General features: G+C 43.4%; 2 protein-coding genes across 4 annotated transcripts in view; both read right to left on the reverse strand.

The window, feature by feature from the left end:
• VAC14 (VAC14 component of PIKFYVE complex) overlaps positions 1-5,070 on the reverse strand; it is a 116,572-nt gene extending 111,502 nt beyond the window's left edge. For 2 of the 3 annotated variants that reach the window (XR_004055391.1, XM_030924710.1), the window contains exon 1: positions 4,696-5,070. Coding sequence is in view for 2 of the 3 variants with exons in the window: in XM_030924710.1 (XP_030780570.1) it covers positions 4,696-4,799 (104 nt within the window). In the remaining variant the exon portion in view is untranslated. The remainder of the gene's footprint in view (positions 1-4,695) is intronic. The other variant, XM_010382940.2, reaches the window with a different exon arrangement.
• A 6,754-nt stretch (positions 5,071-11,824) lies between these two features.
• The window catches only part of HYDIN (HYDIN axonemal central pair apparatus protein), a 392,140-nt gene continuing 377,071 nt past the window's right edge, over positions 11,825-26,893 (reverse strand). Inside the window, 4 exon segments of the mRNA XM_030924912.1 lie at positions 11,825-11,950; positions 11,952-12,308; positions 14,000-14,224; positions 23,055-23,285. Of these exon segments, the coding sequence (XP_030780772.1) occupies positions 11,825-11,950; positions 11,952-12,308; positions 14,000-14,224; positions 23,055-23,285 (939 nt within the window).

A 26,893-nucleotide genomic window follows, 5' to 3' on the forward strand; every position in this document is an offset into this window, starting at 1 on the left:
ATTCCACAGGATCACCGTCCTTATAAGAGGAGACACCAGGCTAGGGCAGTGGCTCATGCCTGTAATCTCAGCGATTGCTTGAGGCCAGGAGTTCAAGACTAGCTGGGTATGGGGGTGTGTGCCTGTAGTCCCAGCTACTTGGGAGGCTGAGGTGGGAGAACAGCTTGAGCCCAGTTCAAGGCTGCGGTGGGCTATGACTGCACCACTGCACTCCAGCCTAGGTGACGGGGTGAGACCCTGTCTCCAAAAGAAAAAAAAAAGAAAAAGAGAGAGACACTAGAGCTACCACCTCACCCTCCCTATCCAAAAGAAGAGGTCAAGTGAACACACATCACACATGTGAGATGGCAGCTGCCTAGAAGCTAAAAGAAGCCTCAGGATGAAACCTACCTTACAGGCATCCTGCTCTTGGATTTCCCAGCCCCCAGAACAGTAAGAAATACATTTCTGTTGTTTAAACCATCTAGTCTGTGGTATTTTGCTATGGCAGCTCCAGCAGACAAATACAACGTATTCTATCCTCTGGAGCTTTAATCAAACCTTACCATGATGGCTGCCCTCAGGCCAAAAAAGAAGCTGTGGGTTGACTATTTGATCTGGGAAAGCCAGGGGCAAACCTGATGAGCGGTTAGTGCTTCAGTCTTCTACTAACACCTGCCAAGTGCTGGCAAGCACTGAGCTTACAAAGATGATATGAAGGCATGGATCCTGCTTTCAGGAAGCTCACAGTCTGGCCAGGGTGGTAGATTTAGAACAATGGCAGTAGAGCTGTACTTGTTTTCTATTTGCTACAGTAATAATTACCACAAACTTAGTGGCTTAGAATAATATAAATTGGTCAGGCACCTTGGCTCATGCCCGTAATCCCAGCACTTTGGGAGACTGAGTGGGAGGCTTGTTTCAGCCTAGAAGTTCAAGACCAGCCTGGGCAACATAGCGAGAACCCATCTCTATAAAAGAAATTAAAAAATTAAAAAAAATCACAAACAACGCATGTATTACTATGGGTCTTACTGACCTAAAATCAAGATGTTGGCAGGCTATGTTATTTTCTGGAGCTCTAAGGGAAAATCCATTTTCTTGCCAGCTTCTAGAGGCTGCCAGCATTCCTTGGCTGGTGGTTCCCTTCCATCTTCAAAGCCAGTGATGACAGGGTAAGTTTTCTCACATCACATCACTCTGACACTGACTCTCCTGGTTAGGGTTACATCGGGCCCAACTCGATAATCCAGGATAATCTCTCTATTTTAAGGTTAGTGAGTAGCAATCTTAATTCCCCCTTGCCATGTAACATACCATATTCACAGCCTCCAGGGATTAGCATGGGGCAAATATGGGAGGCTGTCACTCCCCCTACCAAAAAGTGGTAACAGCAGTACTGACAGATGACAACTATGTGATATACATATGTTAGAAATAATTAGGGCAATTATATAATAATTCTCTCTCTATACATATAGTTTATAACAACTGCAATGTGCCCAGTACTACACTAAGTACTTGATATGGTTGGATCTGTGTCCCCACCAAATCTCTTGTTGAACTGGTGCTTCCAGTGTTGGAGACAGGGCCTGGTGGGAGGTGGCTGGATCATGGGGGTGGATTTCTCCCGTGATGACGAATGGCCTAGCACCATCTTCTTGGTGCTGTTCTTGTGATAGTGAGTGCGTTCTCAAGAGAGCTGGTTGTTTAAAAGTGTGCTGCACCTCCCTGCTCGGTCTCTTTTGCTCCTGCTTCCGCTCCCACCATGTGAGAAGCCTTGCTCCCTCTCTGCCCTCCATCACGATTAGAACTGTCCTGAGGCCCCGCCAGAAGCAGAAGCTGCTATGCTTCCTATACAGCTTGCAGAACCGTGAGCCAAATAAATCTCTTTTTTCATAAATTACCCAGTCTCAGGTATTTGTTTATAGCAGTGCAAGAAAAGACTAATAGAGCACTTTACAACATTAGCTCAAACAACTCTATGTATATTATTATTATTATTATTCTCATTTTACAGATGAAGAAATGGAGGCACAGAGGTTAATTAGCTTGCTCAGAGTCACCTAGCCAGTAAATGGGAGCCTGGACCCCAGTTCCAGAGCCTGCTCTTAAAACACCATGCCACGCAGCCTCTCAGGAAATAGGGTATCTTAAAGTGGCCACTTAATCTAAGAACAAGACTAGGCACTTTTATTTAGGAAGCACATGAACTGACTCATTTACACTACACAGATAACTGTCAATATTCGGACTCTTCTTTTATTAGGCATCTGCAGTCTGATTAATGAGATTAATTAATAGTCTGTGTTTGTTGCGGGTCACTTTGACCAGGCCAAATGAAGAATATATTAAAACATACAATATCCTATGTGTACCTGACACAGAGAAAGTGCTCAGACACGCAAAATGCTGGTGAAGCACAGATAAATAAGTCAGTATCTGTCTCCAAGCAATTTGTGAAACACACGTTCTGAGGAAGGCATCAAACTAACCAGCCATTCTTCATTCTAAGCATGACTGGAGAAGGCTGGAAACAGATGAGAGGGTCTCTGAGGCCAGTGCTTCTCAAACTTTAATGTGCACACAAATCACCCAGGGATCTTGTTAAAATGCAGATTATGATTCCATACGTCTGGAGAACCTCTAACAAGCTCCCAGGTGATCCTGATGCTGCTGTCTGTAGGCCATGCTTTTGAGCAGCAAGGTCCTGAGCCTGCAATGTTATTTTCCCACGGAAAATGTATGGTCATTCATTTATTTGGACACCAACTGTCAAGTGCTGCCAGGCTAAGTGCTAAGGATAAATAAAACAGATACATAAACAGAACTCACTGCTCTTAAGAAGTTCACAGTCCAGTTAAGGCACTGGCGAGTTTCTCTAAATTCCATAAATCAAGGGCGATGTCCAATATAAAATGAACTCTATCAAAGACAAAACCCTTACAGAACCGTCTGCAGAGTGAGAACAGATACACAGGTTGTGCTGGAAGCAACAATAATATTAAGATGAACACCTCTGTCTTCAAGGACTCAACAGATGACTCAAGCTATAATAAAACCAGATATTCCTGAGAAGCAGAGTGGGTGAGGGACGAAACTAGGTGTCAAGGCAACTTCAAAGCCAACAAAACCCCATGGACATGGAACCATGTCTATACATCATCTCTGGATCCCTCTATTCAGTATGGCAATGTGCAGTAAGACTTGCTAGCATTTGTGACAGTCAGTTATAAACAAAAAGCTATATAAAAAGAGCAGTCAAGAAAGTGGTGTCTGACGAGAGAGGCAGCTAGATGGCTGTGGACATATTGAGCATGAGAGCTGAATGGAGGCGGGGTGCGGGGTTTCTTATCAAGGTCCAAACCCTTTCGTCGAGGAGGAAACTAAAATCCAAAGCAACACTTAGATTACAAGCAGCAGTTCTCAACTGGGGCAATTTTGCTCCTTCGGGGGACATCTGGCAATGTCTGAAGACATTTTTGATTGTTACAACAGATGAAGCACTACTGGCATCCAGTGAGAAGAGGCCAGAGACACTGCTAAAAATCCTGCAAGACACAGGACAGCCCACTACAACCAAAAATCATCTGTTCCAAAATGTGAATGGAGACATGAGCAGAGGCTGAGAAACCCTGAGTTAAGGAATTTGCCCCAGGTTAAAGAATGAATGTCACACCATAGAACAGATTCGAGCAGTCCAACACAGCATTCTGCAATGACGGAAACAGTCTATAATCTGTGCTGCCCAATATAGTAGCCAACAGCTACACGTGGCTATTGAACACTTGAAATATGGGTAGTGTGACTGAGAAACTAAAGTTTAATCTTTAATCATTTAAATTTATAATAGCTACACATGGCCAACGGCTACTCTACTGGACAGAACAGAACTACAATCTACCTTTTCTGACTCCCAGACTAGTATTCTTCCAGTTTCACAGCCTGCTTCTTTTCACTTTTCTGAAATCACTCACTCACTGGACTTTAACACTAAGATTTGACTGGGAAAAAACCCACAAAAGTAAAATAATACTGCAGTTAAAAACCAAAACCAAAACCAAAAAACTTAAAAAAACATCCCCAGTTAAACTTTCGTTGTTTTGTACATTGGGACATAAAGAAAAGATCGCTGTTACACATCCATGTAACAAGACTGCAGAAGCAAGAAAGGTCAAATTATTTCTACTTCCATTTGCAGGGAAGGGTGTTATAACACAGATAAAACAAACAACTCTCTGAGCCTCACGAGATTTCCGACCTGATTTCTCTACTTGGTCACTAACAGTCCCCTTCACTTCTCGGAAGCTGGGTAAGAAACCAGGCTGGTCAGCATCACCTGCAAATTCTCCGGCTTCTGACTTCTCTCCCACCACAGAGACAACTCTCTGATTTGCTGGTATGGGTGGCACCGCACCGAAGACTCACCTTGTGCCATGCACTGTGCAAAGCACTACCCATACATGATGTCACTTCATTCTCACTGCAGCCCTTTGTGGCACCGGGAGGTTAAAAAGCTGGGACCGAATTACACAGCCAGTCAGGAGTAAAGGGGGGACTCCCAGATATGGCTCCCAATCTGCTCTTAATCACTGCGCTAAGGTAAGGGCCTAAAACCTGGGAAAATAACCCTGGCTGGGAAGGCGTGAGGAGTCCCCCTGGGGAGCAGAGCAGTCAGGGGCTGCTTAGCCAGGGAGGGGTCCTTGCGGCTCTTACTTCTCGATCTCCAGCGCTGCCACCTTCCGCTTTTCGTACAGCTTGTCATTGAGGGCGCGCACGATGTTAGGCGTGAGAGGAGCGAAATCCTTCTCGGGGTTCATGGTGGCAGCTCGGGGAGCCTCGCGACTCCTTAGCCCGCGGCTGCCCGGGCCGCGCCGGGGCCAGGGGAGTCTGCGGCTCCGCTCTGCCCCCGGCGCCGGCGCATGGACCACGCCGCTCCGGGCTTGCCTGCCACGCTCCGCCGCCTCGCCCTGGAACCCGGGCCCGGACCCCGCTGCAGCAAACCTGACCCTGGCCGCCTAACAACTCTCGCCGGGAACCAGCGGTACTCACGGGACAGCGGCCATGTTACTCGGGTCACATGACTCTACAACACTTCCGCTTTCCGTTGCGAGGACCCGCCCCTCGCCAGCCACGCCCCCACCGCAGCCCTCAGGTGGATTAGCCACGCCCTCGCAAGGCTCCACCTACACCGCGCACGCCATCCCGCTGCGCGCCAGGTATCTGGAGTGTGATTTCAGACGTGCTTTAATGAGTGTGTAGCTCAACTGATGGCACGTGGTGGGCTTCTGTAGACGTTCGTAAGACCGAATGGGTTCTTGGAGTCTGATTCACTTAACATAATTTATTCAATACTCACCGAATTCACTAGTTCATTCAGTACTTGGTCACTTACCAATTTCCTAGATGCAGATGTTTCCCTAACTGCAGTAACACTGTCATCACTTTCACCATATTCTAGCCACTCGTATTATCTATTTAATATTTTCCTCAAATCAACTCACTTAAATACCTTAAATCTCTTTCCGTTTTGCTTGTGCCCTAAAATCATGAGTTTGAATAGGTATGTTTTTTCTAAGACACATCAAAGTAAATTCTCAATTAAAAATGGCACTACCCGTCTACCACGTAAGATCTTAGGTACCAACAGTGTCTGTCACCCACCATTTGGGACTTGGGGTGTATTTACCATGCTCTGATGCCTAGGAGGGCTGGTTACAGACAGACAGGCCCCAGATCTGCTGAGTACAGGTCTCTAGATGGGTTTCCTGGAAAGCAGCCCCTTCAGATGCTTTGGGAATCACATTACATGGTGGAACAGAAATCCCAACTATGTGGCAAAATATTTAAAAGCAATTTATGGCCAGAGTGTGGTAAATATGCAGTAATAGGGAGGTGCGTCAGGCTTTCTTATCATAAGCTTTCAGAGTGAACAGGGACTTAGGACAAGGGCTAGATTACAGTGGAGCTCAAAGAATATCAAATACAAACAGTTTCAGAATGCATGGTGATACTTTTCTTTAATGAATGAAAAATGCATACGTTGGCCTTATAACAATCTTGAGAATGGAGTATTATCCTCAACTTATAGATCAGAAAGCAGGGACACAATGAATGAAGGGTAAAGGTAGGCAGACTTATAGGATGACCTCCAATATTCCCACCCCTTTGTGTACATGCCCTGTATTATCCCCTCTTTCAGTGTGAACAAGACTTGTAAATATGATGGGCTATGCATTACTCACATGATTATATTATGTAATATCACAGAAGAAATTTTGCAGATGTAATTAAGGTCCCTAATCAGCTGACATTTAATTAATAAAAAGAGAGATTAACTTGGGTGGCCTGACTGAATCAACTGAGTGCTTAAAAGAGATTAGAAGAAGTTTGAAGTGGAAGAGAGACTCTCCTGTAAGGACTTCAGTCATATGGCCACAAGGAAATGAATTTTGCCAACACATTGAGGGTCCTTGGAAGCAGATCTTTCCCTAGTTGAGCCTCCTGATGAGGATGCAGCTGACCAGCCCCTTGATTTCAGCCCTGTGGAACCCTGAGCTGAGAATCCAGTTCACACTGGTCTCTCAACCCATGGAAGCTGTGAGATAATAAATTTGTGTTGTTTTGCTCTCCTAGTTTTGTGGTAATTTGTTATGCAACCATAGAAAATGAAATCAAAGGCTAATCCAAAACTCTGCAAGTCATGGAGATATCATGTCTAGAAAAATCCGTAAAAAATGTATTTTCCTATACTGGTGGGGTTTTCACAGCTGTTAAAACCTTTGCTGACACAATCCTATGAATGAAGGTAGGTGTGCTAACAAGTAGTAGTAGTACTGCCAAAGACATCTCCAAATGTCTTGCAAAGTTTGGTTTTAGGATTTTGATGATGGTTGATGCAAAACACTGAAAAAACATAAATCAATGGGAATGATTTGGTTCTATTTCTCCAATGTGTGTGCATTTCCACGGGACCCATATCTAATATAATATTTCATGTTTCTTTTGCTTTTTGGTTTGGCTTTTTCTTAGAGGTGAACTGAATTTCCCAAGGGTCATGATACAGTGTTTAATAATTCAAACAGTAAGGATTTTTTTTTTTTTTTTAAACCAGAAGTATTCTTTTCTCCTGAAATTACATTCTGGCTCAGGTTGCTAAGTAACCAGTTTTTTATTCAAGGTCCAGACCAATGCCTACCTTTATGTAAGAAGTTCCTAGAAGGAAGTGGCTATTTTCTCTAATATCGTGAAAAACGCCAACTAGGTAAGATTGTTTATGCATAATTGAACTAATACTGGTGCTAAAAATAAAGCGCAAGGGCCACCTTTGCCTTCTGCCCTTGTTCTTTTTCTCTGACCTGTGACCATTCCTGTTGAAGCTCTTCTAGACTAGGGGGATAACTGATGTGCCTGACTGCATACTGGTTATCATTTCACAGTTATAATTCATCTGCATCTGTGTGATGCTTGGTTGTTACGTTAGAACTTGTAATAGTTCTGTAACAACTATGCATAATAGCTATTACAAGGTATATAAAAGTTATGATATAACTTGCACCAAGAGGCTGCTGGTGACATTGTATGAAATTGTACCTAAATCTTAAACTGTACAAAGCAGTTTCTCCAACAGCAATGTAATTGTAGCTGGATTTCAGGGCAACAGGGTTTAAGGTATTAGGTAGAGGCTCTTGAGATGTGGCAGGCCCTCACCAATATCATAATATTGTCACCTCTGACTTGAGGCTCCTAAAGAAGTGGTTAGACTTAGCATGCCACACTCACTGGGGGCTCTGTGTGGAACAAGGCCAGGGAGCCCCATTCCCATGGTATTCTGTGCACAGTGCTCCCTGGAGTTCTGTCACACAGCTACCCTGACATTTTCTGAACATCCCCCAGTTAGAAGTCTCCTGGTCTGCTTTGCTGAGAATGGACTCTCCAATGTAACTTCCACAAGCATGTGTTGGAAGGGTTATTTTTATCAAGCCCCCTGTGAAGCTACTTTGCCATTCCAAATTTGCTGATATAAGACTATTTTGTTATTTTTGAGTCCAAGGAAACATGAGAAAAACCTAAAGGAAAGAAATGCACCCAATCTCAAACCAGCCTGTAAGAGGGTTCACATTGGGGCAGGATCTGAGCTTGGCTCTTGGTCCCAGGGAGAAGGAACTTCTTCCTCTCTCAGGGGCTAGGAGGATTTGGACCCTAGATTCAGTGGTGTTACAGGACCAACAGGTTTGTGTGCCCACTGCGCAGTAACAGACCAATGCACAGAGACAGTGGGGATGCAGCAGAGAAAGAGTTCCATGATCAGAGGCACTGAGTGATGAGATGGGAGGAGACCCTCAAATCCATCTCCTGGAGGAGTTCTGTGCTAGGGTTTTAAAGGGGATCCTGGAGGGTGAAGGGCTGAAAAACTGGGTCACTGGTTGGGTAAGATGGAAGAAATCGTCAGGATGTGTAAACTGCATTCTTTGGTGAGTCAGCTTCTCGTGGGGTCCTTCAGATCAGCTGATGTCAGTTGTTTCACTGGTACACAGGACTTGAAAGAATAAATATCTCAAATGGAAAACATAACGTTTCCTAATGTTCAAATTGTTACCTCTGTAGCATTGAGGGGAACAATGATCTTTAGCAGGGTCTACTCTACGTGATTCTGAAGCAGCAGGCACCAAACAGCTATGAGGAAGCAGGTCTGAGCGCAGGCTGATCTAGTGATTAATGCTGAGTGTGTTGCAGCCTGGGTTCATTTTGTTTCTCCCCTCTCCCTTCTCCCTGATTAATTTTATAAAATGTATAAGGACAGCTTCAGTGGCTTGGGGAAGCATTGGAACAGATCTGAAGTGGGGGGAGTTGCCCCAAGCCACCCCAAGGCTGGTTAAAAGCCATGCTCTGACTGGTGGCATGTTAGCCAAGATTGCATATAGCTTCTTCCATCTTTTCTTCAGCCTTAGGAACCATTTGGTGTATCATGTTCACCACTATTGAAAAGGAATAACCCTTCTGAAGAGTAGGGTGATGGACCAATTACTCCCCTCCTCCCCCACCGCCGTGACCCCTCACCTACACCTCTGGTGAATAGGTGGAAGGAGGCACATTTTGGGGAGGGCTAATTTCATCAACTAGATCCTATGCACATTTGGTAAGACTCCTCTCAGGGCTGTAATGAAGAGAGTTATGGCTATGGGTTTGGCAAAGGTCAAGTTTTGCCAAGGACCTTAAGGTAGCACCCTCAGCTTCAATGTGCATGCAAATCGCCCGCAGGTCCATGAAAATGCAAATTCTGATTCAACAGGTCTGGGGTGGGGCCTGAGGGCCTGCCTTTCTAACAGATTCCCAGGTGATGCTGATGCTGCAGGTCCATAGGCCACTCGGAATAACCAGGAGGCTGGAGGCTTTAGAGTTGTGGTTCTCACAGTCTGATTGGTATCACCAACGAGCATCACTGGGAAGTGGTTAGAAATGCAAGTTCTCAAGCCCCACCCAAATCTCCTAGATGGGACTTCCTGAGGGTGGGGCTCAGCAATCTGTTTTAGTAAGCCCTCCAGGGGATGCTGATGTACACTAATATTTGAGAAGCACTGACTTTATACAGACGCCGTATATTTGCAAGTCATCATACTTGCTCATTGATCTTAGCATTCTCTCAGATGATTGGTCAGAGCGATCTTTGCTCACTTAACCATTGGGAAAATCTGTCATCTAGTTGTCTTCATACCTATCAGTGGTGTTTTTAGAGGTTATAAAAATAAATTGTCTATTAAGTACGGCAGTCCTCCTCCTCTATGGTTTCAGTTACCTGTGGTCAACTGTGGAATGAAAATATTAAATGAAAAATTCCAGAAATAAACAATTCATCCATTTTAAGTGGCACGCTGTTCTGAATAACTTGAGGAAATCTCATGCCATCCCACTCCATCCCGCTCAGGATGTGAATCACCCCCTGGTCCAGCGTACGCATGCTGTAGACACAACCCACTTGACAGTCACTGAGTAGATGACTTGGGGTTAGCAGGTCAACTGTCATGGGATCGCAATGCTTGTGTTCAAGGAAACCTTATTTAGTTTAATAATGGCCCCGAAGCACATGAGTAGTGATGCTGGCATATTATTAAAATTGTTCCATTTTATTATTAGTTTTTGTTGTTAATCTCTTACTGTGTCTACTTTATAAATTAAACTTTATCATAGGTATGTATGTAAAGGAAAATACCACAGCATATGGAGTGTTCAGTACTATCTGTGGTTTCAGGCAGCTACTGGGCACCTTGGAATATATCCCCTGAGGACGAGGGAGGACTACTGTCAAGGATCTGGGTTTATGGACATTCTAGAAAAAGCCTCTTTGGTCCTAGAGTATACTGGGCTAGGGTTGTGGGGAGGTGCAGAAGTAGAAGAATCTCCCTCCATGAAGCCACCTCTGACGTATAAGGGCTTGCTAAAAGATTGCCGGGCCACACCTACAGACTTTTTGATTTGGCAGATCTGACATGGGGACTGAGAGTTTGGATTTTTAATAAATCCCCAGGTGATAGTACTGCTGCTGGCCCAGGGACCATTTTTGAGACCCATTTCTTTACAGCATTCATTCCCAAGAGGCCATCTTCTTCCAGCCTCCTGCCCCTCTTGCAGGAAAACTGTGGGGGATGAGTGTGGGGAAGAGGTAGAGGGCAGGGGGACCCTCCGTCAGAGGGTCAGAGTTTGCAGAAGCAAACTCATCCCAGGGCCGGACTTTAACCATCTTTACTTCAACAGGTGACGCTGATAGGTAAGTGGTCCTATTAATACACACCACAAGACCCAGGGGAAGCCAAGTCTCTGGGCTGACGAATGTGCCCCACTGCTCCTTGGAGGTGAAGCTTCCGGAGTGATGTTTGAGAAAGGCACTGACTTGGATCACCACGCTTTAGGTGCACACAAAATAGTGGCAGTTGCAACGTATCAAACTGAGGTGTGGTCCTTCCCCTGGCAGGGATTTCCTGACTCAGTTGCAGCACAGGGCAGGTGATTGATCTGTAGCACTGGTTCTCAACTCTGCTGTACAAATATATATATATAATAAAGATGCCCATGCCCCTCTCCAGACCAATGACATCAGATGGGGATGGGGCAGGTTCTGAGTGAGAGTTAGGTGGTTCTGATGTGCAGATGGGTTGAGTCCCTGCTCTCCCGCTGAGTGCTATCCAAGGCTGGGTGTGTGTGTGTGTGGCGGGGAGATCTCTGTTAGCCTTTCTCCGGGGCCTAGACTTCAGTGAGAACTTTCTGTGTAGGAGAGATGTGGGATTCGAACACTGATGGTATTAAAAGCCAAGAGAAAAAGTGACGGGAGTGTCCCTGGATTGCCCCAATGTTATCTGTTCATCCCTTTGAAAATATTTATTTGGCTTTTATGTGAAAGCAGAATAAAATGCCACATCAAAATAGTCATATCTAGGGGCTTTTTAAACCATTTTGGATGTTAAAAAGAAACTGCAGTACCCAGCGTCACGCACTGCTAAGTGTTGTACGGTGGAAGGTCATTAAGGTGATACCTGTGCCTTCTTGATAAAAACGGGAATTGTTACAAAGTACTTGAGCTTTGGGGCTATGTTAAGAAATTAAATTTAGGGACTTACAAGGATTCAGTTGTCTAAAATATAGATCTGCTGTGTGTAGTTATAATGTTTAATATGAAATAGATATTTCATATCTATATTTGGAAAACACATAATATGGAAATAACTGTCCCTATAATTGTATGAGAAGAATAAAAACAGTTCCTTTAGAATTCTTACTGTTTTCTTTATTCTTTTTCAGGCTAAGATAATGATGCATAGCTTTTGGCTGATATAGGTAACCCTGGTTACCACTAAAGGGTGATCCCCTTCAGATAATAAACCCATTTAATTCCAGTTTCACTCCCTTCGCCAGGAGGGCAGCTCACAATCAGCTTGGTGGTGATGGGGATTTTGCTGCCTGACGGGTTTCCTTCAAAAGGAGACTGTGATGTTGTTGATCTTCTTGGGCCGCACAGACTCTACAGCGCGAACGGTGAAGGCTGGGTTATCCACAACGATGGAGAAGGTCACCATGTGATAGAAAACATTCTTGAAGGGGATGATTATGCTGTACCCGGCTCGGATTGGGAAGGGACCTTGAGGCTTGGGAGGCAGAGCCATTCCAAAGAGGGGGATGATATACTCTCCACCTGCGAGCGATGATAGAATCAGGATGCCCTTGGTCTCACCCAGGTGGCTGGGCTCGAAGAAGACTTCCACGCTGGCTTCAGTGCCTCCCTGGCCTCCTGCGGCTGCATTAACGAGTTTTTCTGCGTGGAAGTCTGTACAGTCGGTCTGAAAGGGCAACAAACAAACTCAGCTCACATGAGATCCTGAGGAGCACACCAGCCCTCCACTCCTGGACATCAAGCAAGATGTCTGTGTGAGACTGGGAATGTTAGAAAGTTGTGTCCTTATAACTCCCTTGCAGGGTAGGTATTACTAATTATTATTTCTCTTTAGCTACAAAGAAACAAAGGCAAAGAGATGTTAATAATGTGTACCGAGACACACAGCCAGATTATGTCAACAGGGCAGTCATGGAGGCTGGTCCCCTATATCCGGTTATTTTCTTCCATGAACGTGGAAGACCAAACGTTCTGGCTCCTAGAGGATGGATGGCGCTAGTTCCAGACAACTAGCTGTGAGCAGAAGTGAAAGGTGGCACTTCCATGCTAGAGCCTTTCATTGCCAATTTAACTCCTGTCAGGGTCTTTTCACCCCTCTGGTACTGTACTGCAAATATTTGAGATGGTGCTTGAATCCCAAGGGACTGAGATGAGCAGGGTCCCCTGCTGGCCTCTCTGGAAAATTGCTCGAATGAGAAACAAGCCTTCATCTTAAGCCCCTGTGGTTGTTACTGCACATAACCTAGCATCTCTTGGCTGAAACAACTGATCAAGAGCCTTTGCCTCTTGTCTACAGCCACAAGATCTCTGATTTCACCCAGGCATGTGACTGCCCAGTACAAAAACTACCTTTCCTCTGTTGATAGGTGTGGTCCTGTGAAGTTTTGTTCCATGGAATATTGGTGGAGGTGATATATACAACTGTCCCCTTTCCCTTGTAGCTGGTTGGAATGTGGATGTCCTGATAAACCATCTTGGCCCATGTGGACCAAAGCAGCTCCCTGCAGAGGGCAGAGCATTGGGACAGAAGGTGTCTGGGTGCCTGGTGTCAGTGAGCTGCCATTCCAGCTCAAACTGCTTATGCCCAGACTGTTATTTGTGAGCGAAACCAACACCTAATTTGCTGTTATTTGTGGTTTCTGTTTTTTAAAATTTTATTTTATTTTTTTTTACACAGAGATAAGGTCTTGCTATGTTGCCCAGGCTGGTCTTCAACTCCTGGCTATAGCGATGTTCCCACCTGAGCCTCCCAAAGGGCTAGGATTGCAGGCGTGGTCCACTGTGCCTAGCTTTGGGTTTCTGTTTTAGTAGTTGAACCTATATTCCAACTGATGTAACAGCTAATGTGTATGGAGCACTTACTGTAGGCTAGGCTCTAAGAAAATGGCTTTAGATACATATTTAAAATCCTTACAGCAATCCTGCAAGGTTGGGGGATATTATCCCCATTTATAAATAAGCTTAGAGAGCTTAAGCAAATTAGTCATCCAAAGAGTAAGTGGTGAAGCCAGGACTCAAATCCATGTCTGTTTGATTCCACAGCTGATATAATGACAGCGATACTGTCTCTCCCTATGGATCCCTGAGCGTGCTGTGCGAAACAAAACTCCCCTACACTCCATCACAGCTTGTTAAGACAGAAAGTCTATAATGGCAGAACCCAGGCCTGGTGCTGTTTGCTTCTAGCTAGAAGTTTCCAGGCTAGATTCAGGCCTCTGAGGCAGGTGTCACCATGGCAACGAAGCACCTGCGTCTCTCTGAGTCTCACATTCATGCTCCCTCTGTGTCTCCTCCCATTGTTTTTGAATCTAGCATTCATGTGAAGGAAGGGCAGAAGGTAGAGCAGGGGCCACTCACCCTGCAGTAGTATTCTGTCCTCTGCCGTGTGTAATTGATGAACTTCACAAGGATGATTTGGCTGCTGCCAAGGACAGTCTGGAAGTGAACGGGCTTTTCCGGAAGTGCTGGCGTGGCTTTCAGATTGAGCTCATACTGGTAGTAACCCAAGTCAGTGTTGTGCAAAGTTAGTCTTCCAAAGGTTTCTCCAGCTTTCAGGGGCTGGAATTCAAATGAGAACGTGCCCTGGAACAGAAAACAGAGGATTCTGTCATGCTGAAAGGCTAACTCATCACCTGCCACCTGGAGACCTGCCCAAGGTTCCATTGCAGGTTGAGGGCAGAAATAGTGCACATGATCATGCTGCTCTTGCTCCTAGGGGAACCTCTGTCCAAACCAGCCCACCCTCCCTCCCCTGTACCTCTCCTAGCTTTCTCTAGTTCAGGTGATTCTATATCTGGAATTTCTATGAATCTAAGTGCAGGTGCTGGACCCTCTCCTGAGAAGCACACATAGGGAGATGTGGAGATGGGCGAGTGCTGCCAGTAGGAGGGCTGAAGCTTAGGCAGCTCCTTCTTTGCTCATGGTCAATCTCAAAACAGTGTCCTGGGGTCTGCCATCCTCCATTGTTACCCACAGCAAAACAAAGCAGAACCAAAAAGCATTTCTTATATAGCGAAACAAGGGAAACAACTCGAATGTATTATTAGTAGATTAAACAAATTACGGTTTTCTCACTTCAGTGGAATGTTGTATAGCCACTAGAAAGGATGAGGTAGAGTGGGGCTGGGCGCGGTGGCTCACACCTGTAATCCCAACACTTTGGGAGGCTGAGGCGGGTGGATCACGAGGTCAGGAGTTTGAGACTAGCCTGACCAACATGGTGAAACCCCATCTCTAAAAAAAATACAAAAATCAGCTGGGCACAGTGGTGCATGCCTGGAGTCCCAGTTACTTGGGAGGCTGAGGCAGGAGAATCGCTTGAACCCGGGAAGCAGAGGCTGCAGTGAGCCAAGATTGTGTCACTTCACTCCATAGCCTGAGGAACAGAGTGAGACTCCGTCTCAAAAAAAAAAAAAAAAAAAAAAAAGAAGTAGAGCAATACACATTGAAATGGAAGGTGTTGATGTTGATGATATTTTAAGTGGAAGAAAGGAGGTTCCAGAAATGAATATATAGTATGAGCTCTTTTTTGTGAAGAGTATGTCTATGCATGTATAGAAAGAGACTGTTAGAATATATACCACACTGTTACCAGTAGTTATATTAGGGTGGGAAAACGGGATTCTGGAGACTTTTCAATTTCATATACTTTTATATAGGTAAAATTTGGTTTTACTATGAGTAGGTATTTTAAAAAATAACTAGTTCTTATTGAAAAATATCAGAGGCTGGGCGCAGTGGCTTACACCTGTGCTTTGGGTGGGTGAGGCAGGAAGATCACTTGAGCCCAGGAGTTTGAGATCAGCCTGGGAAGCATAGCGAGAGCCTGTTTCTACAAAAAAATTAAAAAAATTAGCTGAGTGTATGCAGCAGCACACGCCTGTAGTCCTAGCTACCCAGGAGGCTGAGGCAGGAGTCCTTGGTAGGAGTTTAAGGCTGCAGGGAGCTATGATCATACCACTGCACTCTAGCCTGGAAGACACAGTGAGATCCCATCTCTAAAAAAGTTTTTTGAAAAAGAAAAATATCAGAATAAAAAGAGGATATCGCTGAAGTTACAGATGTTTAACAAAAAAGAATATAGTATAAGAATTTAGATAATTTTACCACAATTTAAAAACTAGATAAAATAGACATGTCTATAAACAAATATAACCTATAAAAACAGACTCCACTTTGGGAGCCCGAGGCGGGCGGATCACCTGAGATTAGGAGTTCAAGACCAGCCTGACCAACATGGAGAAACCCTGTCTCTACTAAAAATACAAAATCAGCCGGGTGTGGTGGCGCATGCCTGTGATCCCAGCTACTCGGGAGGCTAAGGCAGGAGAACTGCTTGAATCCAGGAGGTGGACGGGGAGGCTGTGGTGAGCCGAGATCGCGCCATTGCACTCCAGCCTGGGCAACAAGAGCAAAACCCCGTCTTGGAAAAAAAAAAAAAATCACACCCAAGAACATATAGAAAACCACTTAGTTCTATTAATATAACCATTAGAGAAATGTAATCAATAGTAAAAAAAAAAATCCTTAAAGAAATTCCAGGTTCATAAATCTTTACTTGTAAGTTATACCAGACAATCAAGGATGAAAGAATTCTAGTATTCCACAAATTCTTTCAGAGAAAAGACCAAGAGGGAACCCGCTCCAACCAGCATAAAGTTGATACCAAAATCCAACAATAAGAGGAGAAAGAAAAATTGGATGCCAGTCTTTCTCCTGAACATAGTGAATTTTAGAAGATGGTTGGGTACAAAGTCATTATACAAAATAAATGAATTGTAGCCAGGCATGGTGGCTCCCAAATCCCAGCACTTTGGGAGGCTGAGGCAGGAGGACCACTTGAGGCCAGGAGTTTGAGACCACCCTGGCCAAAATGGTGAAACCCTATCTCTACTAAAAATATAAAAATAGTCACGCGTGGTGGCACACATCTGTAATCCCAGCTACTCAGGAGGTTGAGGCAGGAGAATCGCTTGAACCCGGGAGGTGGAGGTTGTAGTGAGCCTGATCATGCCACTGCACTTCAGCCTGGGTGACAAAGTGAGATTCTGTCACAAACAAACGAACCCAAAATAAGTGAATTGTAAAAGATGATGGGGTATAAAATCAATATACAAAAATCAATTTTATTTCCATATGCTTACAACAAATAATGAAAATTTAAAAAGATACTATTTGTAATAGCATCAAAGTATATAAAACCTAGAAATAAGCCTAACAAGAGATGAATGAAGTCTCTACATAAAAAACCAAAAAAAATGCTATTGAGAGAAATTAAAAAAGACTTAAACAAGTAGAGATTTGCTCGTGGATTGGAAATCTCAATATTGTAAAGATATGAATTCTCCTTCTAATACACAGGCCCAAGATGGTCCTCAATAATCTCCACCTCTGGGGATTCCTAGCCTCGTGCAGTCTTCTCCCACATGATACCAGGGGCTGACCTGTGTGACCATCGGCATATGGCAGAAAAGATGGCATGTCACTTCTGAGATTAAATGATGAAAGACTGTGGCTTCTATTTTTTTTTTTTTTTTTTTGAGACAGCCTTGCTCTGTCACCCAGGCTGGAGTTCAGTGTTGCCATCTCTGCTCACTGTAATCTCTGCTTCCCAGGTTCAAGCAATTCACTTGCCTCACCCTCCTGAGTAGCTGGGACTACAGGCACACGCCACAATGCCCGGCTAATTTTTGTATTTTTAGTAGAGATGGGGTTTCACTATGTTGGCCAGGCTGGTCTCGAACTCTTGACCTTGTGATCAGCCTCCCTCGGCCTCCCAGTGCTGGGATTACAGGTGTGAGCCACCGCGCCCAGCCTGTGGCTTCTATTCTTGTGCACTCTTTCTCTTAGATCTCTCATCCTAGGGGAAGTGAGCGAGCTGCCATGTTGAAAGCAGCTCTAGGTAGAGACCTACATGGTGAGGAACTGAAGCCTCCAGCCAACAGCTGGCAGGGAGGTAAGGCCTTTCCAGCAACCACATGAGCGAGTTTGGAGACAGAAAATGCAGCCCCAGTCATGCCTCGAGATGACTAGCGTCCTGGCTGACAACCTGATTCCAGCCTCCTGAGAAACCCTGAGCCCAAACCACCTGGCCAAGGTGCTGCTCTTGAATCTTGATCCTCAGAAACTGTGCAGACAGTAAATGTTTGTTGTTTTAAGTTGCTAAGTTTTGGTTAATTTGTTACAGATCAACAAATAACTAATATATTCTCAAAATAATCTATAGATTCAATGTAATCCCAATCAAAATCCCAACAGGTTATTTTTCTTTTCTTTTTATATTTTATTGAGGAAATTGACAAGCTGATTTCAAAATTGATACGGAAATGTAAAGGGCTAAGATACTCTGGCACACAACAATATAAGAGGTTACTAAGTCTCAACATAAAGCTGGAATAATTGCTTGCTTTACCAGACATCAAAGCTTATTCTAAGTGGGTAGTAATTAGGATGCGCTGATATTGGCACAAATTCAGTAATTAGATCATGATGATATCACAGAAAAGCTAGAACAGACCCGTGCATAGATGAACTTGATTTATTTCATAAATGGCCCTGCAGAGCCGTGGGGGAAAAGATGGCCTTTTAAGTAAAAACAGTATGAGACAATTTATATCCATTTGGAAAAAAAGAAAACTTGACTTCTGTTCACATGTGAAAAGCAATTTCAGGCTTTAGGCAAGATGATTGCAGCAGCATAGTTGGGTATCTCCCCAAATCTCCCCATAAAATGCACAGATCTACTAGGTTAACAGCAGCAAGAACACATGGCCACGATTTATAACAAAACTCAGTGAAAAGGTAACCCCTCAAATCCCAAAATACGAGTGGGTAGGACCAAATTACCAACAGCTAGCAGATGGATGCAGTATCAGCCACTATAGGGGAAAAGCAGAAGGAAGGTAAAAGAGCATCAGTCCTGAGAGCCCAAGAACCCAGAGTCGCCTCTGAATTGGGGGCTCTCATGCAACCCGGAAAACTTTTTTTCCCTTGACATTGCATGAACAGGCAAAACCTGGAAAACCCGATAGGACAATTTGACAATAGCAGCCTAAGCTAGAGGAATAATTTTGGGCTCCAGTTTATGGTTAATCGCAAAAACTGTTGCGATAAGATTGGACAATATGGGGCAGTATAGGCCATTTGAATACACAAAATCAAGTGACTGAAGCTCCTTCCTAAGATAAAACTCCTGCACTGAGAGAAATCTATGAAAGTAGAATCTATTTGACCATAACAGAGACACTAGGGGTAAAGGAAAGATAGAGTTCAGAAAAAAGTGGGGATGAGAGCAGAGAAAATAAATCTTAAAAGCATAAGGCTGTATTTGAAAAAAAAAAATCAACATTTTGCAGTGACAACAGAGGAGAAAGCCTTAGATACACAGGTTACCCTCTCCTTCCAAGAGTGTGGAAAAACCTAACATGAGCAATGGAAAAGGAGGATGGTAGAATTATCCACAAAGTTATCATCTTAAAAAAGTGAATGTGAGCAGAGAAACAATGAAGACAAGACGGGAAGAGATATCTACAAAACAGAAGAGAAAAAGAGAACAGAACAGCCCAGATAATGAGAAAGCACATGGGGGAATATAAACTTGACTATGTCAGCATATTAAATGCAAATAATATAAATAACTCCAGTGAAAAGTAAAGATTGCTGGGATGGATTAAAAAAACAAATCTGACTGGACGTGGTGGCTCACGCCTGTAACTCTTGGGCTCAAGCAATCCACCCGCCTCAGCACTTTGGGAGGCTGAGGTGGGTGCATTGCTTGAGCCCGGGAGTTTGAGATGAGCCTACAAAAAAATATAAAAATTAGCCGGGCATGGTGACACGCACCTATAGTCCTAGCTACTTGGGAGGCTTAGGTGGGAGGATCACCTGTGCCTGGGGAGGTTGAAGCTACAGTGAGCTGTGATCACACTACTGCACTTCAGCCTGGGTGTCAGAGTGAGACCCTATCTCAACCCCCTCTCCACCCCTCACCTCTCATCTATATACTGTTTATAAAAGACACATTTAAATTATAAGGGCACAGAAAGGTTGAAAGTATAATTAGAACATACACTATGCAAATACTAACCAGAAGAAAGTTGTATTAATAGCAGACAAAATGATCTTCAAGGCAAAATCATTAGTAGAGACAAAGAGGATCACTTCGTAATGAAAAGAGTTTCAAGTTACCAGAAAAATACTATCATTTTTACTTAACCAAAACATAGCTTCAAAGTATATGAAGCAAAACATGACAAACTACAAGAAGAAACAAACAGATCCACAATCATAGTGATATACTTTAATGTACTCTCTTAACTGATTAAAAAAAAAAGCAGACAAAAATATCAGTAAGAATATTGGCAACTGAACCCGACTGGGCGTGGTGGTTCACGCCTGTAATTCTGGTAGCACTTTGGGAGGCTGAGGAGGGCAGATCATGTGAGGTAAGGAGTTTCTGACAAGCCTGGCCAACATGGCAAAACCCCATCTGTATTAAAAATATAAAAATTAGCAGGCTGTAGTGGTGTGCGCCTGTAATCCCAGCTACTCGGAAGGCTGAGGCAGGAGCATTGCTTGAACCTGGGAGGCAGAGGCTGCAGTGAGCTGATACCGCGCCACTGCACTCCAGCTGACTGAGTGAGACTCTGTCTCAAAAAATAAACCTCAAAATGGCAAATGCATTCCTTTAAAAAAATAGACGGAGGATCAAAAAACATAAACAAAAACAACCACCTCATAAAACCACACACTGGGCCATAAAAACAAGTCTAAACACATTTTAGAGAACTGAAATAATATAGAATATGTTCTCAGATCACAAAGTAATTTTAAAAATAACTAGAAAAATCCACGTTTTGAAATTAAGAAACTCTTCTAATAACCATTAGTTAAAAAAGTATTAATCACAAAAATTAGAATCTTTTTGAACTGAATAAAAAAACACTACAATCACAATTTGTATAACTGCTAAAGCAGTACTTAGATATTTATAATCTTAAATGTATAGATTGGAAAATCAGGAAGACTAGAAGTCAAAGCACTAAGCATTCATCTTAGAAATTAGATGAGCCCCCAGCATCCCAAAGGAAGCAGAAGGAAGGAAATAATAAAGACAAAAGCAGAAATCAAGTAACCAGAAAGCAACCATACGATAGAGTCACAATGGAGCCAAAAGATGCATTTTGGAAAGAAACCTCTGGTAAGACTAATCAAGAAACAGAGAGAGAAGGCACAATAACCAACATTAGAAATGAAAAAGCGACATCACATTAAAAAGGTAATATGATATTAAGAATTTTACACCAACATTTTAATATATGGATGAAATGAACATGGTCTTATTACTGACTCAAGTAGAAACAGAAAATCTAAGTAGTCCAATAACCCATTAAAGGAATTGAATAGTAGTAGACAAATAAGTAGTAGACAATCTCCCCCACCTCCACACATAGAAAAACCAGCCAGGCCTAGGCGGTTTCATCCGTGAGTTCAAGAAAGACATAATTTCAATCTTTTATAAACTCACAGAATCCAGAAAGTGAGAAAATGCCTGACTCTATATAGCTTGCAAAACTTTGATACGCAAACTGGACAGAGACAGTATGAGAGAGCAAAACGGTGGTCTAAGCTCACTCACGAACACAGATGCATATCTCCGATACATAATATTACCCAACTGAAATCAATCTGTTTGTAAAAAGGGAAATTAAGTCCATGAGGAGTTAGCAGTTTACCAGATTAGTAAATCTTAAAAAAAACCTGACAATACCAAGGGTTGGTGAAGATGTTGAACATCAGGAACTCTCATCACTGATTGGCAATTACCTACTAAAGTGATAGCTATGCACACTCTATGACCAGTGGTTCTACTCCTAGGCATACACTGTGGAACAAAGTATACCTATGCGCATTGGGAGGATACATGTACCAGGACATCCATGGCCACATTTTTCAGGATAACTAGACATTGAAACCAACACAAATGACCAGCCACTGAAGAATGAATATCTAAGTTGTGGTCTAGTCACACAATGGGATATTCCACAGCAGCAAAGACATATGAACCTCGGCTGCGTGCAACAACATGGATGGCTGTCACAATCACAATATTGAGCAAAAGAAAGAAGACATTACAGAAAGCATATGCTGTGATTTCTCTCACAGAAAGTTCAAAAACAGGCAAATCTAAACTGTATTGCTCAAAAACAACAACAAACAAAGATCACAAAATAAGAACACTGGTAACTCTGAGGGGTGAGAGAGGGAGGGTGTTGTGATTGCAGAGGGGCACATGGCTGAAGGAGGTTTCTGGGGCAATTTTATAATTCTTGGCCTGGGTATGAAACAGATATTTATTTCACAGTTATTTGTTTGAAACACACGTTTTAATACATTACAGGTATATATATATTTTATAGACTTTTTGGTATAGATTTTATAGTTCACAATGAAAAAGATCAAAATAAAATGAAGGGCATGGAGACTTGCTCTGAAGAACAAAATGGATTGTAGATTCTGCAGAGGAAGCGAGTCGGCTGGGGCTGGAGTGAGGGGAACTCGTCAGGTGGGTTGAAGGTGGAGAAACAGAAGAGATTTGATAGAATCCGGACAGTGAGAGTTTGCAGTGATAACCAGATAAAAAGACTCCAAAGAAAGTTAATCTCCCCACTAGTTCACAATTCTATAATTCCATCCATGCTCTCCTAACCACTGTCAGTTTTCTTGTACTCCTTCCTGAAGTAGTACGTGTGTGTGCGCACATGCTATTACGTACCTTGTTTTCCTTTTCACACCTATCTGTACTACTTTTATTTTATTTAATTTTATTTTGAGATAGAGTCTTGCTCTGTTGCCCAGGCTATAGTGCAGTGGAGCGATCTCACCTCACTGCAACCTCCGCCTCCTGGGTTCAAGCAATTCTTCTGCCTCAGCCTCCCGAGTAGCTGGGATTACAGGCGTCCACCACCATGCCGGGCTAATGTTTGTATTTTTAGTAGAGATGTGGTTTCACCATGTTCGCCAGGCTAGTCTCAAACTCCTGACCTCAAGCGATCTGCCCTCCCTGGCCTCCCAAAGTGGTGGGATAATAGGCGTGAGTCACCGCAGCCTGGACTCTTTACTACTTTTATAATTATCAAAAAACAAGAAAAATAGTTTTAGCTGGAACAAAGCAAACAAACAAATCATAGAGACAAGGTTCATAGGAGAGAATTCCGAACTCTATGCCCAAGCTCCTATGAGGACTTTAGCAACAAGGAAAGGAACATGAGGGTGATTGTCCCATCCCCTGCCTTCCTGACCACTGCCAGGGCCAGCCCACCCTCTGGGGATGCAGAGTGTGAATCCAGAGGTCTCGTGGGTGGAAGCCACTGTCACAGCTCTCAGGGAGCCCCTGACAGCCAAGGGGCCGTACCTCGGAGTTGGGAGGCACCACAAACTGGGATGGCAGGGCGATGTCGGGCATCCGGCATTCCGTGGAGAAGGTCACCGAGTAGGGCAGAGGGTTCTCCAACTTGATGGAGGCTGATGCAACTTGCCGGACGGGGGTCACCATCTCGATGGTTTTGATGATGCCTGAAGGGATGACCCTGAAACTCACATTGTAGTACAAGAACTCATTTGTCACCTCGTTTCGGAAGATCACCTGTATTCACGGGGAGAGAGGGAGGAAACAGGGAAGAGCAGGGGTGAGCCAGGGTCCTCTGCACATTTTCAGGGGCTTCTTCTCTTTGTTAGCATTGTTTGGCATGTGAAGCACGGGTACCAGGCTGACAGGACCCTCGCAGCCTACCCGGATCCCTGCCAGACTTTCTAGTTAGGGGTTCCAGTCCGGCTCCTCCCAGAGGAGAGATTATTAAATAGCCTGGGCTTGCGTTACAAGAGGCTAGAGTAGGATTGTCCAATGCCAGCACTTTCCTGGTGGGGACAGCTGGCCGGCTCTGGAAAACAAGCGAGACCTCTGAGGTAAGTTTCAATGGGCTTTCTTTCTCTCTTTTTTTTTTTTTTGAGAGGGAGTCTCACTCTGTTGCCAAGGCTGGAGTGCAATGGCATGACTCAGCTCACTGCAACCCCCACCTTCCGGGTTCAAGCAATTCTCCTGCATCAGCCTCCCAAGTAGCTGGGATTACAGGCGCCTGCCTGGCTAATTTTTGCAGTTTTAGTAGAGACGGGGTTTCATCATGTTGGTCGGGCTGGTCCTGAACTCTTGACCTCGAGTGATCTGTCCATGTTGACCTCCCAAAGTGCTGGGATTATAGGTGTGAGCCACTGTGCCTGACCACAATGGGCTTTCTTCCTATTCCTGTTGCTGCTGGGATAGTTTAAAAACAACAATAGCATCTAACACTTAATTAATGATTACTGTGTGCCAGGCAATAAATAGAAATGCTTACTTAGTTAATTCACACAATTCGTAGGCACTGTTATTATGCCACTTTACCTTTATTTTATTTTTTTATTTTTTAAAGATGAGGGAACTGAGGCTTAGCAAGTATCTTGCCCAAGGTCACACGTAAAGAAAAGTCAGGACCAAGATTTGAACCCAGGTTAGACTGACTCTAGAGCTCACACTTGTAACAACACTATACTGTTCCTTCACCCTGCAACGGACTTCTTGTGCTGCTCACCTTTTTAAGTTCTTTTCCCTGGTGACTGATAATGTTCAGCATCTTCTCTGTTTTTATTGGTCATTCACATAGCTACTTTTATGCAATAGGGTCTATTCAAGTGGTTTGTCCTTTCTAACACATTGGGTTGTTTATCTTATTATTATTAGGTGTTAATAGTTCTTTATATAGTCTGGCTTTTTACTTTCAACTTCTTTGTGTCTTGAAGAGCTTCTAACACTCCCTGTCTTTTAATTGGAGTGTTTAGTGTTTTACATTTAAAGTGATTTTTTTTTTTTTTTGAGATGGAGTCTCACTCTGTCACGCAGACTGGAGTGCAGTGGCATGATCTCGGCTCACTGCGAGCTCCGCCTCCCAGGTTCACATCATTCTCCTGCCTCAGCCTCCTGAGTAGCTGGGACTACAGGCACCCACCACCGCGCCTGGCTAATTTTTCGATGTTTTTAGTAGAGACCGGGTTTCACCGTGGTCTCGATCTCCTGACCTCGTGATCTGCTCGCCTCGGCCTCCCAAAGTACTGGGATTACAGGCATGAGCCACTGCGCCTGGCCTAAAGTGATTGTTTATATGTTTGACCCGAAGTCTGCTTCCTTGCTAGTTATTTTCCACATATCCCTTTTATTTTTCATTTTTCTGTTGTTACTTTCCTGCTTTCTTTTGGATTGATATATAATCTTTTGGAATATATTTTATTTTCTATACTGGCTTCTTAGTCATATTTTAAAACTTTTTTTTTATTGAGATGGAGTCTCACTCTGTCACCTAGGTTGGAGTGCAGTGGTGCGATCTCAGCTCACTGCAACCTCCACCTCCTGGGTTCAAGTGACTTTCCAGCCTCAGCCTCCCAAGTAGCTGGGATTACAGGCATGTGCCACCATGCCCGACTAATTTTTATATTTTTAGTAGAGACGGGGTTTCACCATGTTGGCCAGGTGGGTCTTGAACTCCTGACCTCAGGTGATCTGCCCGCTTCAGCCTCCCAAAGTACTGGGATTACAGGTGTGAGCCACTGCACCTGGCCTTTAAAACAATGTTTAATGGTTGTTCCAGAGCTAAAAATGAATCCTTATCAACATTTATTAAATGTTAATATTTTATCACTTCCCACTTGACAATGGACGCTTTCTGGTCCCTACCTCACACTTAATAATAACCTTGCTTTAGCATCACTTCATTTGCCTGTCCACTCCATCTTTTGTGCTTTTGTTGTCATATCTTTTATTTCTACATACATAAGAACATCTACCTTAGAATGTTATTATATGTGTTATAAACTGTCAGTTGTCTTTTAAGAAATCGAAGAAAAAACCCTCCAAATATATATTTTGTATTTCCCTAGGTATTGACCATTTCTAGAGCTCCTCTTTTCTTCTTGCAGACTGAAGTTCCCATCTGGTATCATTTCCCTTCAGACTGAAGAAGATCTATTAACATGTTGTGCAGTAATGTAAATCTGCTCATAATGAATGCTCTCAGGTTCTTTTATATGAAAATGTCTATTTCACTCTCAGTTTTAAAGGACATTTTCAGTGGATAAAGAATTTTAGACGAACTGTTTCCTTTTCTTTCAGCACTTTACAGATAGCTTCCATTATTTCCTAGGTGAAGCCAGAACTCTAGGACAGCCATTGTTATCGCTGTCCCTCTCTCTGTAATATGTATTTTTTCCCCCGACTGCTTTAAGCTTTTCTCTTTATCGTTGTTTTTTGGCAGTTTGAAAATGAAACGATGCCTGATGTGTATAGGCATAGTTTTCTTTTTATTTTTCCTGCTTGAAGTTTTCCAAGTTTCTTGGATCTATAGTTTTTTTTTTTTTTAATCCAATCAGGAAAATGTCAGTAATTATTTTTTCAAATACAGCCACACCTCCATTGATTGCACTTCACTTTATTGTACATTGCAGATACTGCATTTTTAAAAATAAATTGAAGGTTTGTGACAACCCTATGCTGAACAAGTCTATTAGCAGCATTTTTCCAACAACATGTGCTTACTTTGTATCTCTGTGTCATATTTTGGTAATACATATTTGAACATTTTCCATTATTTTTATTTTTCATAAAGATGGAGTCTGGCTGTGTTTCCCAGGCTGGTCTTGAACTCCTGACTTCAAGCAATTCTCCTGTCTTGGTCTCTCAAAGTGTTGGGATTATGGGCATGAACCACCTTGCCTGGTTGTTTCATTATTTTGATATCTGTTATGATGATCTGTGATCAGTGATTTTGGATGTTGATATAGCTTGGCTTTGTGTCCCCACCCAAATCTCATCTTCAGTTGTAAACCCCACATGTCAAGGGAGAGACCTGGTGGGAGGTGATTGGATCATGGGGGTGATTTCCCCCATGCTGTTCTCATGATAGTGAGTGAGTTCTCAGGAGATCTGATGGTTTTATAAGGGCTCTTCCCATTTGCTCACCCCGTCTCTCTCCTGCCACCATGTGAGATGTGCCTCTCTTCCCCTTTTGTCATGATTGTAAGTCTCCTGAGGCCTCCCCAGTCCTGTGGAACTGTGAGTTAATTAAACCTCTTTTCTTTAGAAATTACCCAGTCTTGGGTATGCTTTATAGCAGTGTGAAAACGGACTAATACAGATGTTACTATTGTAATTGTTTTGGGGTGCTATGA

The sequence above is a fragment of the Rhinopithecus roxellana genome, chromosome 20, assembly GCF_007565055.1.
Source record: "Rhinopithecus roxellana isolate Shanxi Qingling chromosome 20, ASM756505v1, whole genome shotgun sequence".
Lineage (NCBI taxonomy): Eukaryota > Metazoa > Chordata > Mammalia > Primates > Cercopithecidae > Rhinopithecus > Rhinopithecus roxellana.